Source organism: Ranitomeya imitator, chromosome 4 (genome assembly GCF_032444005.1).
Source record: "Ranitomeya imitator isolate aRanImi1 chromosome 4, aRanImi1.pri, whole genome shotgun sequence".
Lineage (NCBI taxonomy): Eukaryota > Metazoa > Chordata > Amphibia > Anura > Dendrobatidae > Ranitomeya > Ranitomeya imitator.
The window spans coordinates 13923106-13940261 of record NC_091285.1 but is presented as its reverse complement, the minus strand read 5'-3'; the positions used below and the strand labels follow the sequence as shown (position 1 = coordinate 13940261).

Sequence of the window (17156 nt, the reverse complement as noted above, 5' to 3'; positions counted from 1 at the left end):
TTTACCGTGTTTTTTCTGCGCATTTCACTGCGGTTTTACAACTGCGATTTTCTATTGGAGCAGTTGTAAAACCGCTGCAGAATCCGTAGAAAGAAGTGACATGCTGCGGAATGTAAACCGCTGCGTTTCCGTGCAGTTTTTCTGCAGCATGTGTACAGCGATTTTTGTTTCCCATAGGTTTACATTGAACTGTAAACTCATGGGAAACTGCTGCGGATCTGCAGCGTTTTCCGCAGCGTGTGCACATACCTTTAGAATTAGGCCATGTGCACACGGTGCGGATTTGGCTGCGGATCCGCAGCGGATTGGCCGCTGCGGATTCGCAGCAGTGTTCCATCAGGTTTACAGTACCAAGTAAACCTATGGAAAACCAAATCCGCTGTGCCCATGGTGCGGAAAATACCGCGCGGAAACGCTGCGTTGTATTTTCCGCAGCATGTCAATTCTTTGTGCGGATTCCGCAGCGTTTTACACCTGTTCCTAAATAGGAATCCGCAGGTGAAATCCGCACAAAAAACACTGGAAATCCGCGGAAAATCCGCAGGTAAAACGTAGTGCCTTTTACCCGCGGATTTTTCAAAAATGATGCTGAAAAATCTCACACGAATCCGCAACGTGGGCACATAGCCTTAGGGTTAGGGTTGGAATTAGGGTTGTGGTTAGGGTTAGGGGTGTGTTGGGGTTAGGGTTGTGGTTAGGGTTGTGCTTAGGGTTATGGCTACAGTTGGGATTAGGGTTAGGGGTGTGGGGGGGTTAGTGTTGGAGGTAGAATTGAGGGGTTTCCACTGTTTAGGCACATCAGGGGTCTCCAAACGCAACATGGCGCCACCATTGATTCCAGCCAATCTTGTATTCAAAAAGTCAAATGGTGCTCCCTCAATTCTGAGCCCCGACGTGTGCCCAAACAGTGGTTTACCCCCACATATGGGGTACCAGCGTACTCAGGACAAACTGCGCAACAATTATTGGGGTCCAATTTCTCCTGTTACCCTTGGGAAAATAAAAAAATGCTTGCTAAAACATCATTTTTGAGGAAAGAAAAATGATTTTTTATTTTCACGGCTCTGCGTTGTAAACGTCTGTGAAGCACTTGGGGGTTCAAAGTGCTCACCACATATCTAGATAAGTTCCTTGGGGGGTCTAGTTTCTAAAATGGGGTCACTTGTGGGGGGTTGCTACTGTTTAGGCACACCAGGGGCTCTGCAAACGCAACGTGACGCCCGCAGACCATTCCATCAAAGTCTGCATTTCAAAAGTCACTACTTCCCTTCTGAGCCCCGACGTGTGCCGAAACAGTGGTTTACCCCCACACATGGGGTATCAGCGTACTCAGGAGAAACTGGACAACAACTTTTGGGGTCCAATTTCTCCTGTAACCCTTGGGAAAATAAAAAATTCTGGCCTAAATAATTATTTTTGAGGAAAGAAAACGTATTTATTAATTTCACGGCTCTGCATTATAAACTTCTGTGAAGCACTTGGGGGTTCAAAGTGCTCACCACACATCTAGATAAGTTCCTTTCAGGGTCTAGTTTCCAAAATGGGGTTATTTGTGGGGGGTTTCTACTGTTTAGCCACATCAGGGGCTCTGCAAACGCAACGTGACGCCCACAGAGCATTCCATCAAAGTCTGCATTTCAAAACATCACTACTTCACTTCCGAGCCCCGGCATGTGCCCAAACAGTGGTTTACCCCCACATAAGGGGTATCAGCGTACTCAGGAGAAACTGGACAACAACTTTTGGGGTGAAATTTCTCCTATTACCCTTGGGAAAATAAAAAATTGCAGGCTAAAAGATCATTTTTGAGAAAATAATTTTTATTTTTTATTTTCATGGCTCTGCGTTATAAACTTCTGTGAAGCACTTGGGGGTTCAAAGTCCTCACCACACATCTAGATTAGTTCCTTTGGGGGTCTAGTTTCCAAAATGGGGTCATTTGTGGGGGATCTCCAATATTTAGGCATACAGGGGCTCTCCAAACGTGACATGGTGTCTGCTAATGATTGGAGCTAATTTTCCATTTAAAAAGCCAAATGGCGTGCCTTCCCTTCCGAGCCCTGCCGTGCGCCCAAACAGTGGTTTACCCCCACATATGGGGTATCAGCGTACTCAGGACAAACTGGAGAACAACATTTGGGGTCCAATTTCTCCTATTACCCTTGGCAAAATTGGAAATTCCAGGCTAAAAAATCATTTTTGAGGAAAGAAAAATTATTTTTTATTTTCATGGCTCTGCGTTATAAACTTCTGTGAAGCACCTGGGGGTTTAAAGTGCTCAATATGCATCTAGATAAGTTCCTTGGGGGGTCTAGTTTCCAAAATGGGGTCACTTGTGGGGGAGCTCCAATGTTTAGGCACACAGGGGCTCTCCAAACGCGACATGGTGTCCGCTAACAATTGGAGCTAATTTTCCATTCAAAAAGTCAAATGGCGCGCCTTCCCTTCCGAGCCCTGCCGTGTGCCCAAACAGTGGTTTACCCCCACATATGATGTATCAGCGTACTCGGGAGAAATTGCCCAACAAATTTTATGATCCATTTTATCCTATTGCCCATGTGAAAATGAAAAAATTGAGGCGAAAATAATTTTTTTGTGAAAAAAAAGTACTTTTTCATTTTTACGGATCAATTTGTGAAGCACCTGAGGGTTTAAAGTGCTCACTAGGCATCTAGATAAGTTCCTTGGGGGGTCTAGTTTCCAAAATGGGGTCACTTGTGGGGGAGCTCCAATGTTTAGGCACACAGGGTCTCTCCAAACGCGACATGGTGTCCGCTAACGATGGAGATAATTTTTCATTCAAAAAGTCAAATGGCGCTCCTTCCCTTCCGAGCCTTACCATGTGCCCAAACAGTGGTTTACCCCCACATGTGAGGTATTGGTGTACTTGGGAGAAATTGCCCAACAAATTTTAGGATCCATTTTATCCTGTTGCCCATGTGAAAATGAAAAAATTGAGGCTAAAAGAATTTTTTTGTGAAAAAAAAGTACTTTTTCATTTTTACGGATCAATTTGTGAAGCACCTGGGGGTTCAAAGTGCTCACTATGCATCTAGATAAGTTCCTTGGGGCGTCTAGTTTCCAAAATGGGGTCACTTGTGGGGGAGCTCCAATTTTTAGGCACACAGGAGCTATCCAAACGTGACATGGTGTCCGCTAAATAGTGGAGCCAATTTTTCATTCAAAAAGTCAAATGGCGCTCCTTCCCTTCCAAGCCCTGCCGTGCGCCCAAACAGTGGTTTACCCCCACATATGAGGTATCAGCGTACTCAGGACAAATTGGACAACAACTTTCGTGGTTCAGTTTCTCATTTTACCATTGGGAAAATAAAAAAATTGTTGCTAAAAGATAATTTTTGTGACTAAAAAGTTAAATGTTCATTTTTTCCTTCCATGTTGCTTCTGCTGCTGTGAAGCACCTGAAGGGTTAATAAACTTGTTGAATGTGGTTTTGTGCACCTTGAGGGGTGCATTTTTTAGAATGGTGTCACTTTTGGGTATTTTCAGCCATATAGACCCCTCAAACTGACTTCAAATGTGAGGTGGTCCCTAAAAAAATGGTTTTGTAAATTTCGTTGTAAAAATGAGAAATCGCTGGTCAAATTTTAACCCTTATAACTTCCTAACAAAAAAAAATTTTGTTTCCAAAATTGTGATGATGTAAAGTATACATGTGGGAAATGTTATTTATTAACTATTTTGTGTCACATAGCTCTCTGGTTTAACAGAATAAAAATTCAAAATGTGAAAATTGCGAAATTTTCAAAATTTTCGCCAAATTTCTGTTTTTATCACAAATAAACGCAGAATTTATTGACCTAAATTTACCACTAACATGAAGCCCAATATGTCACGAAAAAACAATCTCAGAACCGCTAGGATCCGTTGAAGCGTTCCTGAGTTATTACCTCATAAAGGGACACTGGTCAGAATTGCAAAAAACGGCAAGGTCTGTAAGGTCAAAATAGGCTGGGTCATGAAGGGGTTAACTTTAGTCCTTTTAGAGATCATTTAATCTTCAACTTGCATAAATGTTCCAAATAATAGTCATTTCGACCAGGGGTGCCTAAACTTTTACTTGCCACTGTAGATGTAATGATCATGAATCCTATATGTGGTTATCTCAGGTATAGGAAATCTCCTTCACATTTGTAACCAACAAATATATTGCAGTGTGTAGGGTCTGCAGGAAGAAAATAAGTTGTGGATGTCCTGGCACAAAGTTTGTATTAACCACAGCTCTCCATCAGCACATAAAGCAGCATTGAAATCACTTTTCTGTCAAAGTTTGGCAAAGCTAAGAAATTAGAATTTCAAAAGATTTGCTTCTTTCTAATGGAAGCTCTCAGCTGGGCGTTGTGCTGTCACATGTGATATAACAATAACATTACACTTTCACTTTATTTTCTCACAAATTCGGAAGCGATGGCGTCTGATGATCTGAGACACGAGCTGCTCTGCTCCATCTGTAAGGACATTTATACAGATCCTGTAACCCTGAGATGTGGACACAACTTCTGCCGGGTCTGTATTGATCGTGTGCTGGATACAGATGGCGGGTATGAAGAATATTCCTGTCCTGAATGTAGAGCAACATTTCAGAAGTGGCCTCCACTACAGAAGAACATAACTCTGTGTAATGTCGTGGAGAATTTCCTGTCTACTCAGCCACATCAGGAGGAGATCACCGGGATCTGCTGCTCTTAGGCTATATTCACACTTTGCGGATTTTGCCGCGGATCCGCAGCAGTTTCCCATGAGTTTACATTTCAATGTAAACCTATGGGAAAAAAAAACCGCTGTGCACATGCTGCAGAAAAATCCGCGCGGAAACGCTGCGGATTACATTCCGCAGCATGTCACTTCTTTTCTGCGGATTTTCACCTGCTCCAATAGAAAACTGCAGGTGAAAATCCGCAGAAGAAAACGCAGTAAAAAACACGAATGGTTTTCACTGCGGATTTTGCAATTCTGCTGCGGAAAAATCCGCAGCAAAATCTGCAAAGTGTGAACATAGCCTTACTGTGTGGACTATCCAGTATCTGCTGTTAAATCTTGTGTAAACTGTGAGACTTCTCTGTGTGAGAAACACCTAAGGTACCGTCACACTAAGCGACGCTCAGAGCCGTATTTAGAGTTTCTGCTGCCCTAGGCACTTTTAGTGCTGCCTCCCCCTCTGGTGAGTATGACACTATCGGCAGTGACTTTGGCAAGAATTGCTGTTGTGAAAGTCGCCTTTTGCAGCAGATCGGGCAGTTTTTCTGCATCTGCCACGTAACGGATCACTTACAGCAACACTGCATTTGGTTTCATTCATTCCCTATGGGATTTGCAGTACTTGCTGTGATCTGGGAAATGCGGTGCCATACCTCCCAACTTTTGAAGAAGGGAAAAAGATGTAAAGGTTGCGGCGCACTATGTGCGCCGCAGCAAATTTTAGGCCACGCCTCTGACCACACCCATTTCACAACTTATCACACCCATATCCAAGTCCCAACCACACCCATTCAGCACTGCTGATCACACTGTTTCATATACTATAATTAAAACCAAAAAAATATGGCCACGCAGTGCTCCACATACTGTATAATGGCCCTACATGATGCTCCATACTGTATAATAGCTACGCAGTGCTCCACATACTGTATAATGGCCCTACATGATGCTCCATACTGTATAATAGCTACGCAGTGCTCCACATACTGTATAATGGCCCTACATGATGCTCCATACTGTATAATCGCCAAACATGATGCTCCATACTGTATAATGGTCACACATGCTCCATACTGTATAATGACCGCACATGATACTCAATACTGTATAATGGCCAGTACATGATGCTCCATACTGTATAATGACCGCACATGATGCTCCATACTGTATAATGTCCACACATGATGCTCCATACTGTATAATGACCGCACATGATGCTCCATACTGTATAATGGCCACACATGATGCTCCATACTGTATAATGGCCACACATGATGCTCCATACTGTATAATGGCCACACATGATGCTCCATACTGTATAATGACCGCACATGATGCTCCATACTGTATAATGGCCACACATGATGCTCCATACTGTATAATGGCCACACATGATGTTCAATACTGTATAATGACCACACATGATGCTCCATACTGTATAATGGTCCCACATGATGCTCCATACTGTATAATGGCCACACATGATGCTCCATACTGTATAATGGCCACACATGATGCTCCATACTGTATAATGACCGCACATGATGCTCCATACTGTATAATGGCCACACATGATGCTCCATACTGTATAAGGGTCCCACATGATGCTCCATACTGTATAATGGTCACACATGATGCTCCATACTGTATAATGACCACACATGATACTCAATACTGTATAATGGCCATACATGATGCTCAATACTGTATAATGACCACACATGATGCTCAATACTGTATAATGGCCCCACATGATGCTCAATACTGTATAATGACCGCACATGATGCTCCATACTATATAATGACCCCACATGATGCTCCATATTGTATAATGGCCATGGCTCATATCCCCCCCCTCCTCCTGTATGCATGGCTCATAATTCCCCCCCCGTATGCATGGCTGATGGCTCATAATTCCCCCCCGTATGCATGGCTGATGGCTCATAATCCCCCCCCCTGTATGCATGGCTGATGGCTCATAATTCCCCCCCCCCTGTATGCATGGCTGATGGCTCAAAATCCCCCCCCTCCCTCCCTATGCATGGCTGATGACGCTCATAATTCCCCCCCCCCTCCCTATGCATGGCTGATGGCTCATAATTCCCCCCCCCTCCCTCCCTATGCATGGCTGATGGCGCTCATAATTCCCCCCCCTCCCTATGCATGGCTGATGGCTCATAATTCCCCCCCCCCTCCCTATGCATGGCTCATCTCTCCACCCCCTCCCCCGCTCCTTCTCCCGGGCCATCTTGCATGGCGCGGGTGGCTTAACATCCTCCCCCCGCCCGCCCCTCATCCCTCATACTCACCTGTCAGCTGCCTGTCCCACACGCCGCGCCGACATCCCTCCGGCTCTGTCCCGCCGCAGCGCCTTCTTCCTGGGTGAGCGGTCATGTGGTACCGCTAATTAAGGTCATGAATATATGCGCATATTCATTACCTTAATTAGCGGTACCACATGACCGCTCACTCAGGACACGCTACAGACGCTGAGACCAGGCATCGCTGGAGCAGGTGAGTATCGTCTTCAAGGAGGGTGGGTGGGACTCGGAGGCGGGGGGACTCGGAGACTTGGAGGCGGGGGGACTCGGAGGCGGGGGGACTCGGAGGCGGGGGGGGGCGATGCCGTCGGTCGCGTTTTTGACCCGGGCCGGGACTTATAAAAAAAAAAAAAAAAAACACACCTTGCTCAGGTGCCGCCCCCCGCAATGTCGCCGCCCTAGGCACGTGCCCTCGCGTGCCTAGTGGCAAATACGGCCCTGGCGACGCTGCAGCGATACCGACAACGATCCGGATCGCTGCAGCGTCGCTGTTTGGTCGCTGGAGAGCTGTCACACAGACAGCTCTCCAGCGACCAACTATGCCGGTAACCAGGGTAAACATCGGGTTACTAAGCGCAGGGCTGCGCTTAGTAACCTGATGTTTACCCTGGTTACCAGCGTAAAAGTAAAAAAAAAAAAAACACTACATACTTACCTTCCGCTGTCTGTCCCTCGGCGCTCTGCTTCTCTGCCCTGTGTAAGCGCCGGCCGGAAAGGGCTGGTGAATAATCAGTATTCACTGATACATAACAGTAAAGTGATCCCGTTACCTCACCAGATCTCCAGTGATCGGTTCAGGATCTGTCTGGATTATGAGGCCGGGCAGTTGTCCTTTTATGCGCTGTGTGACCCCATCAGACACTTACACACCTTCACTGCCGCCTTCTCCGAGCCCCTTCATGCTGCGTTATATGTATATAATGGTTCTATAAAGATATCACAGAGCAGCTGTGAGGAACCGTCGTCATAGAAGAAATCTACACAGAGACTGGTGACATCTCATTGGGCAGAATTTATGATTGGTGGAGCATTTAGCCACTGTGAGGACCCCCATAACGGATCCGATTACGTCTAGTATCGTACATGCGCTTTTAAAGGCTCTATAATTTTTTAGCGTTCGAATATTCAAATAATGATTTTTCGTGATACATGGGGCACATTTATTTTATTTTTTATTTTTAACTGACATCAGGGGGAAAATATAAATAAAAACAGAAAATATGCATATATTTCTCACATTCTGTGTTTTTTTTTTGTATTTTTACGACCACAAAAGGCCATTAAAAGCATTTTAAATTGCATTCCCCTTTCCAAAGAAATTATTTTTATATATTTGACATTTTTAGGGTGGAACGGGGCTAGACATAGCGATTTAGACTGTCAGTGCCTCTTTTTTCATGCTTATTTTTTATTTTACTTTTGTTATTCTTTTTTTCATTTATTTGAAGGTCTTAAAGAAACTTTGTGGGAGCATTTTAACATATCAATAGATTCTTTAATGCTATGTTGTATTCAGCTGCAGCAACATTAGCCCTCAGCTGCACCAAAAATGGCGCATCCATAAGATGCTACAAATCTGGCGCTTAGCCTTTCTCTGCCCACTTGCCCTGCAGCAGTGGCAAGTAGGGTAATAGGGTTGGAGTTGATGTCACATTTGTAGTCTCAGGTGACATCAAGCCCAGGGGCTAGTTATGGAGAGGCGTCTATTAAACGCCCCCATTATAAACCAACCCCCATAGTAAGTTTGGAAATAAACACATAGCCAGAATAAAGTCCTTCATTTGAAATAAAAATCAAAACCCCGTTTTACACATTTATTTTAAAATAAAAAACAAAGTAATACTTACCTTACACCCATTCCATTGAAGACCTTGTCCCCTGTAAAAGACAGAAAAAACTCACCTTACGCCTAATCCACCGATGCCCTTGTCACCTGTAAAAAAAATAAAATAATAAAGAACCATATCCGTCACCTGTCTGAAGGGCAGATAATCTATTGTGGGCCACAGCACAATCCATCTCTGCGATATGTTGTTTTCAATATGAACGGTGCCATGATGTGACCGTCCACGCTGAAAACCAGGACACAATGAGGTGACCAAATGAGCGCAGTTAAATGTAAGCCAGGACGATGAAGTGCAGTGACCTCCATGAGATCACCACGAGCACGTTCAGTATTTGGTCAGTATTTTACATCAGTATTTGTAAGAAAAAAACAAGGAGTGAAAAATGCAAAAGAGGTGACGTGTTTCTATTACACTTTTCCTCCGATTGTTCCGCTTGTGGTTTTGGCTACTAAGGCCGGCGTCACACACAGTGTAAAACAATACGGTCCGTATATTACGGCCGTAATACGCTGAAAAGTCCCGAAAAAAGTGGTCCGTAGCTCCTCCGTAGGCAGGGTGTGTCAGCGTTTTTTGCGCATGGCATCCTCCGTATGTAATCCGTATGGCATCCGTACTGCGTGGTTTTCTCGCAGGCTAGCAAAACCAACATACCGCTATAGAAGTGATCCATGTGTCCCAAAAAGAAAAGAAAATATATATATACTGTCTATATATATATATATATATATATATATATATGTCAGTAGACACATATATTAGAGAGAAAAGCCGGTAATTCAGTGCAGTGTACAGTAAAATCACACTGACAGCTTACAGTAGAATAGGTAGAATAAATGTGTACACGTAGAATAGGTATATATATATATATATATATATATATATATATATATGTCAGTGAGACACATATATGTATATATATTAATATTTTTTCCAGCGCTATACAGCTTGAAAGCCGGTAATTCAATTACCGGCTTTTTCTTTCTCCTTCCTAAAACCCGACATGATTTGAGACATGGTTTACATACAGTAAACCATGTCTTCTCTCCATTTTTTTTGCAGATTCCACACTACTAATGTCAGTAGTGTGTATCTGCAAAATTTGGCCGTTCTAGCTCTTAAAATAAAGGGTTAAATGGCGGAAAAAATTGGCGTGGGCTCCCGTGCAATTTTCTCCGCCAGAGTAGTAAAGCCAGTGACTGAGGGCAGATATTAATAGCCTGGAGAGGGTCCACGGTTATTGGCCCCCCCCTGGCTAAAAATATCTGCCCCCAGCCACCCCAGAACAGGCACATCTGGAAGATGCGCCTATTCTGGCACTTGGCCACTCTCTTCCCATTCCCGTGTAGCGGTGGGATATGGGGTAATGAAGGGTTAATGCCACCTTGCTATTGTAAGGTGACATTAAGCCTAATTAATAATGGAGAGGCGTCAATTATGACACCTATCCATTATTAATCCAATTGTAGTGAAGGGTTAAATAAAACACAAACACATTATTTAAAATTATTTTAATGAAATAAAAACAATGGTTGTTGCAGTATTTTATTCAACGCCCAATCCAGTCACTGAAGACCCTCGTTCTGTGAGTAAAAAAACATAATAAACCAACAATATACTTACCCTCCGCAGATCTGTAACGTCCAACGATGTAAATCCTTCTGAAGGGGTTAAAACATTTTGCAGCAAGGAGCTGTGCTAATGCAGGCTGCTCCTCGCTGCAAAACCCCAGGAAATGAGGCTAAAAATAGATCAATGATCTATATTTAGCTTTATTTGCGGTGAGGCGCCCTCTGCTGGCTGTTCATAGATCGTGGGAAATTACCTAGAAAGCCAGGGAGCTGGAATTACCGGCTTTCAAGCTGTCTAGCGCTGGAAAAAATATTAATATATATACATATATGTGTCTCACTGACATATATATATATATATATACCTATTCTATGTGTACACATTTATTCTACCTATTCTACTGTAAGCTGTCAGTGTGATTTTACTGTACACCGCACTGAATTACCGGCTTTTCTCTCTAACAGCGCTGCGTATTTCTCGCAAGTCACACTGCTGGTCCGTGTGTAATCCGTATTTTTCACGCTTCCATAGACTTTCATTGGCGTATTTCTTGCGCAGTACGGTGACAAACGCAGCATGCTGCGATTTTGTACGGCCGTAGAAAGCCGTATAATACTGATCAGTAAAATACGGCAAATAGGAGCAGGGGCATAGAGAATAATTGTGCCGTATTTTTTGCGAGTTTTACGGACGTAGATTCTGCGCTCTTACGTCCGTAAAACTCGCAAGTGTGACGCCGGCCTAATACTGATGTAAAATACTGACCAAATACTGAACTTGGGCATGTGGCTTATGGCGCACGCTCTCTCATATTGTGCTGCTATGTCCATCGCGCTTTCGTCTTCACCCAACAAGATAAAGTTTCTCTTCTGAAGTCTGTGAGAAGAGATCGGAGAGCATCCTGAAATGAGTGTCCCTCACTGCTGAATATTTGGTTCAGTGTAGCAGGAAGTAGGTCTCATCCTCAGCTGCCTCCAGGTTGCAGTGTGGGTACAGGTAGATCGTCCTTGGCTTATAGGCCTCTCTGTGCCGCCGGTATTTAATGACCAGAATGTGGTCCCTTATCTACATTATTATTGTGATTCTTGTAATGAAAGCAATAAAGCTAATACAGGAACAGAGGGCACCTGCTGCCACCTAGTGGACTCAGGGCAGATTCACAGCACACTTACTCCGTGGTACTGGAAGGATTTTTTTTTAAGCTGAAAAGAAAATTTACAGTCAAACAAGTATTTTACCAGGTGTATGCGTGCTCCACAGTTATAGTTACAGGTGATCCTAAGTAAAATGAATATAGGTAAATAAAAATACAGAATCTCCTCTGTGTGTAGATAAATTATTTAGCAAGTAGCTGACAGTTTCTGGAAGATGCAAACTGTGTATTTCCTCATTAGCAAAAAGGATCCACATCCAAGGGAAAGATAATTACCCTCAGGGCAGACTGGACGTCTCTGTACCAGGGACATCACACGGCAGAAATGGTAACGGCATTTATCCCCTGCCATAAATGTGTGGAAACATGACGGTTATATTATATCACTAGGGGTCCCGGAGCTGCTAGGTATTGCAAGTAACCCTATAATATTGATAGCCAATGTTACACATATTACACATGTTTCAGCTCCTTAACATATGGCACATGTTAAGGAGCTGAAACTCCTAAACCCTTCATCCAATTGTAATGTGGATCCCCTCAAATGAAAGCTGAAAGTCTGAACTTCAACTGCATCTGAATTGTTTTGTTTAAAATTCATTGTGGTAATGTCTATAACCAAAATTAGAAAAATGTTGTCTCTGTCCAAATATATATGGACTTAACTGTATATGTCCCCCATCCTGATATATATCTCCCATCCAGGTATATGTGTCCCTTATACTGGGCTCCATGCTGGTATATATATCTCCCATCCTGGTATATATATCCCCCATCATGGTTTATACGTCCCTTATCCTGGGTCACATCTTGGCATATACATCCCCCATACTGATATATATATCCCTCATCCTATGTTCCCCATCTTGGTATACATGTCCCCCATTCTGGTAAATGTCCCTCGTTCTGCCGCTGTTCTTTAATATATGGGAAAAAAAATAAACAAATCTACTCACCTTCCCTTTGCTCCCCATCAGGTCCCCGCTCGGCGTCCTCTTCTGTAGCCCCGCACCGCAATACACTTCAGCAGAATGTGCGTCCGAAGACGTACATCCAGTTGAAGTTTGCGCTGGTGTCGGATGGTTCCTCACCCACAAGGGCCCAGTCGCTATCACGACCTCTGCGAACGCTATCGGTACACCCCCTGGCTTTATAAATATCCCCAGTTTTTCCAAAACTTTCACAAATTGTGAAAGACACTCTATTAGCGGTGGATACCGCATTTATCCCTAGTGTCCCAGCGTACTGACAGCTCTTTTAAGCCTCAGCGCCACCTATTATTCTGACTCACCGTCAGTTGACCAGCCTGGTTCTGTTTCTTCCCGGCTTGTTGCCTTTTTTTCCAGCATGTCTGATTGATGCAAATCCGAGTATTCTATTGTTTTTGGGGCCATACAAGTATACAATTATACCTAGCACACTGATGAAGGTCCAGTATCGACCGAAACGTTTGTGATTAACTGTATGTAATAAATCCCCACTTTTTGCATCACAACACCCTGGAGTGTGCTAGTCACTTTATATTGTAGAAGTACTGAGCAGTCTGTGAGGAAAACTGCACTAAGAAGAGAAAGTGGTCGATCCTTTAGGTCTCGTGCACACTAGCAGTATTTGGTCAGTATTTTACCTCAGTATTTATAAGCCAAAACCAGGAGTGGGTGATAAATACAGAAGTGGTGACGTGTTTCTATTAGGCCACATTCACACGTATTCAGTATTTGGTCAGTATTTTACCTCATTATTTGTAAGCCAAAACCAGGAGTAGGTGAAAAAAGCAGAAGTAGTGACGTGTTTCTATTAGGCCACATTCACACGTTCAGTGTTTGGTCAGTATTTTACCTCAGTATTTGTAAGCCAACACCAGGAGTGGGTGATAAATACAGAAGTGGTGATGTGTTTCTAGTCTACTTTTCCTCTGATTGTTCCATGTCTGGTTTTGGTGTTCAGCTCTTTTCATGTTTGCACCACAGACACCAGAAGAGTCGCTGTCATGGATTTCCCAATTCATACAACCAGAGTAAGAACTCGGTAATTGTATTTGTCTGGATGATGTCAGTGAGAACGGAGTGACTGGGTGAGCAACAGGAATGGAGTAAAGATTGGTGACAGTCAGGAAACCATTAATAACATCAAATAATCCACTGAAACACCAAAAACGATTCGTTTGGCTGAGTTTTACCTCATGAGGCCTTATATAAGTGGTCAGGATTTATGTCGTGATACAATAACTGCTGCCGCTCCTCCTGTCTGTGGGAGCAATGTTCCGCTTCTCAATTACTAAAATGGCCCTTGCAGAGTCTCCTGCCTTTCCATTGTTGAGTGAAAGAACAACGTCAATAATGATGATGCTGTGCAGAGAACGGACAGGGGAGGTATGGTTTAAACTTTCCACAGCACACCCCCCTTGCGTCTGCAGCAGCCATCTTGGCCATAGAGATCTCATCCTATGTAGTCTAGGTTTTGTCCTTCTATTACACCACGTCTCTAGTTTTTTGTATATAAGGCCGGTTTCACACGTCAGTGGCTCCGGTACATGTAGTGACAGTTTCCTCACGTACCGGAGACACTGACTCACGTAGACACATTAAAATCAATGCGTCTCTGCACATGTCAGCGTGTTTTCACGGACCGTGTGTCCGTTTGCAAAACACGGAGACATGTCAGTGTTCGTGGGAGCGCACGGATCACACGGACCCATTAAAGTCAATGGGTCCGTGTAAACACGTACCGCACACGGATGCCGTCCGTGTGCCGCCCGTGTGCTGACTGGGTACCACACGGACCGTGCAGGAGACAGCGCTAGAGTTAAGCGCTGTCCCCTGCTTTTGGTACTGAAGCCGGCATTCATTCCTTCTCCCCAGCAGCGTTCGCTGGAGAGAAGGAATGAAAAATCATGTGTTTTTATTTTTTTTGTGTTTAAAATAAAGTTCCCGGTAATCTCCCCCATCTCACTCCCTGTGCGCCCGACCGCTGGCATTAAAATACTCACCCAGCTCCCTCGATGCCTCCTCTCAGCACCGCAGCTTGTCCTGTATGAGCGGTCACGTGGTGCCGCTCATTACAGTGATGAATATGCGGCTCCACCTCCCATAAGGGTGGAGCCGCATATTCATCACTGTAATGAGCGGCACCACATGACCGCTCATACAGGACAAGCTGCGATGTTGAGAGGAAGCATCGAGGGAGCTGGGTGAGTATTTTATTTCCAGCGGGCGGGCGCACAGGGGGAGGGAGGCGGGACCTGACCGGGAACTTTATTTTAACAACAAAAATAATAAAAAAACAATGATTTTTCATTCCTTCTCTCCAGCGAACGCTGCTGGGGAGAAGGAATGAATGCCGGATTTAGCACCCAAAGCAGGGGACAGCGCTTAACTGTAGCCCTGTCTCCTGCATGGTCTGTGTGGTCCTCAGTCGGCACACGGCTGCCGCACGTGTGTCACACTGCTGTGCCACGTGAACACACGGACACACGGAAACGGATAACTCCGGTACCAATTTTTCCGGTACCGGAATTATCTGGACATGTGAGACTGGCCTAAGTGTTGTCAGATCCGTTGAGATGCCTTTGATTTGTGTCGCCTATTAAAAGGTTTTATATTAAATGGAAATTGAAAGAAAATTTATTGACAAGCACGCATCACCAAAGCAAGTGGGAAATAAGCAAGATTCTGAGAATAAGACAGGATCTTATCATGTATGATACAGGGAGCTCCCCCTAGTGATGGCTGCAGACAGGATCTTATCATGTATCTCTGTATACAGGGAGCTCCCCCTAGTGGTGGCTGCAGACAGGATCTTATCATGTATCTCTGTATACAGGGAGCTCCCCCTAGTGGTGACTGCAGACAGGATCTTATCATGTATCTCTGTATACAGGGAGCTCCCCCTAGTGGTGTCTGCAGACAGGATCTTATCATGTATCTCTGTATACAGGGAGCTCCCCCTAGTGGTGACTGCAGACAGGATCTTATCATGTATCTCTGTATACAGGGAGCTCCCCCTAGTGGTGGCTGCAGACAGAATCTTATCATGTTTCTCTGTATACAGGGAGCTCCCCCTAGTGGTGACTGCAGACAGGATCTTATCATGTATCTCTGTATACAGGGAGCTCCCCCTAGTGGAGGCTGCAGACAGGATCTTATCATGTATCTCTGTATACAGGGAGCTCCCCCTAGTGGTGGCTGCAGACAGGATCTTGTCATGTATCTCTGTATACAGGGAGCTCCCCCTAGTGGTGGCTGCAGTCAGGATCTTGTCATGTATCTCTGTATACAGGGAGCTCCCCCTAGTGGAGGCTGCAGACAGGATCTTATCATGTATCTCTGTATACAGGGAGCTCCCCCTAGTGGTGGCTGCAGACAGGATCTTATCATGTATCTCTGTATACAGGGAGCTCCCCCTAGTGGTGGATGCAGACAGGATCTTATCATGTATCTCTGTATACAGGGAGCTCCCCCTAGTGGTGGCTGCAGACAGGATCTTATCATGTATCTCTGTATACAGGGAGCTCCCCCTAGTGGTGACTGCAGACAGGATCTTATCATGTATCTCTGTATACAGGGAGCTCCCCCTAGTGGTGGCTGCAAACAGGATCTTATCATGTATCTCTGTATACAGGGAGCTCCCCCTAGTGGTGACTGCAGGCAAAATTCAATGGGATCTGAAGCTCTGCATCAGGAAACAAAAGCACAACTTCTATTAAGAAACCAATATACACAAAATGACAAAATGAAAAGCAATAATATCATCAGACACTGGACAGGATTGTGGGGGCGAGAGACACTTGGCTCGCCAATCTGATGTTATACGAGGAGTTTGCAAAGTATTTCTGTAGAGTGGACCCAGCAGGCGATGAGTATCCCAGATACAGGACTCCTCTGGAATTTGGCTGTAAGAGAAAGAGCGACAGATCAGAGCGACAGTGGGAACCGGTTGCCCCAAACTCTGCGTCTATTTATTATAATATAATATCAGTGACCGGAAGGAGCAGGAGCCCCCTGTGTACAATGTGGAGACCTGATGATACTTGGGGGTCAGTAACTGCCACCTACAACAGCACAGCGGGAACGATCCTGACCTGTCTATGGGATCCAGATCACCAGCACGTGAGAGGTGGAGGATGTGGCATCGGAGGCTGGAAATGGAGGTTCTGCACTGACTGTAAAATGTGTAACCCTGCCCGGTGCTGCTCATAGACTGGGGAGAAGCTTCCGGGCAGGAGAAGTCTAAGAGTTCCTCCTTTTCTTGCCTGTTGTGTAAACAGACGAACATTTATTAAATCTGTATCAGGAAATACAACGTTCTCCCGAACATGATCGATATACAATTATATCACAGATTTAGGGTTACTCTATGGCGTGTTCGTTATTAACGAGGACATGCCGTTCCATATATGAACAGTAGATGTCCCCGTTGGCTTTCATGAAATCACTCCAGGGCAGTGGGGCCAAGAGGTAATGGTCACACGGAGATCTAGAGTCTACGGGGCCTAAAGGTCTCTGCCAGAGTCACCAAATTATAAATTACATGATATATGGAAGAAAAGGT

General features: G+C 44.6%; 1 protein-coding gene across 2 annotated transcripts in view; it reads right to left on the bottom strand.

The window, feature by feature from the left end:
• Positions 1 to 15203: 15203 nt before the first annotated feature.
• LMNTD1 (lamin tail domain containing 1) overlaps positions 15204 to 17156 on the bottom strand; it is a 52523-nt gene continuing 50570 nt past the window's right edge. Inside the window, exon 17 of one of the 2 annotated variants that reach the window (XM_069763102.1) lies at positions 15204 to 16497. In XM_069763102.1, the coding sequence (XP_069619203.1) occupies positions 16357 to 16497 (141 nt within the window). In that variant the 3' untranslated portion in view covers positions 15204 to 16356. The remainder of the gene's footprint in view (positions 16498 to 17156) is intronic. The other variant, XM_069763101.1, reaches the window with a different exon arrangement.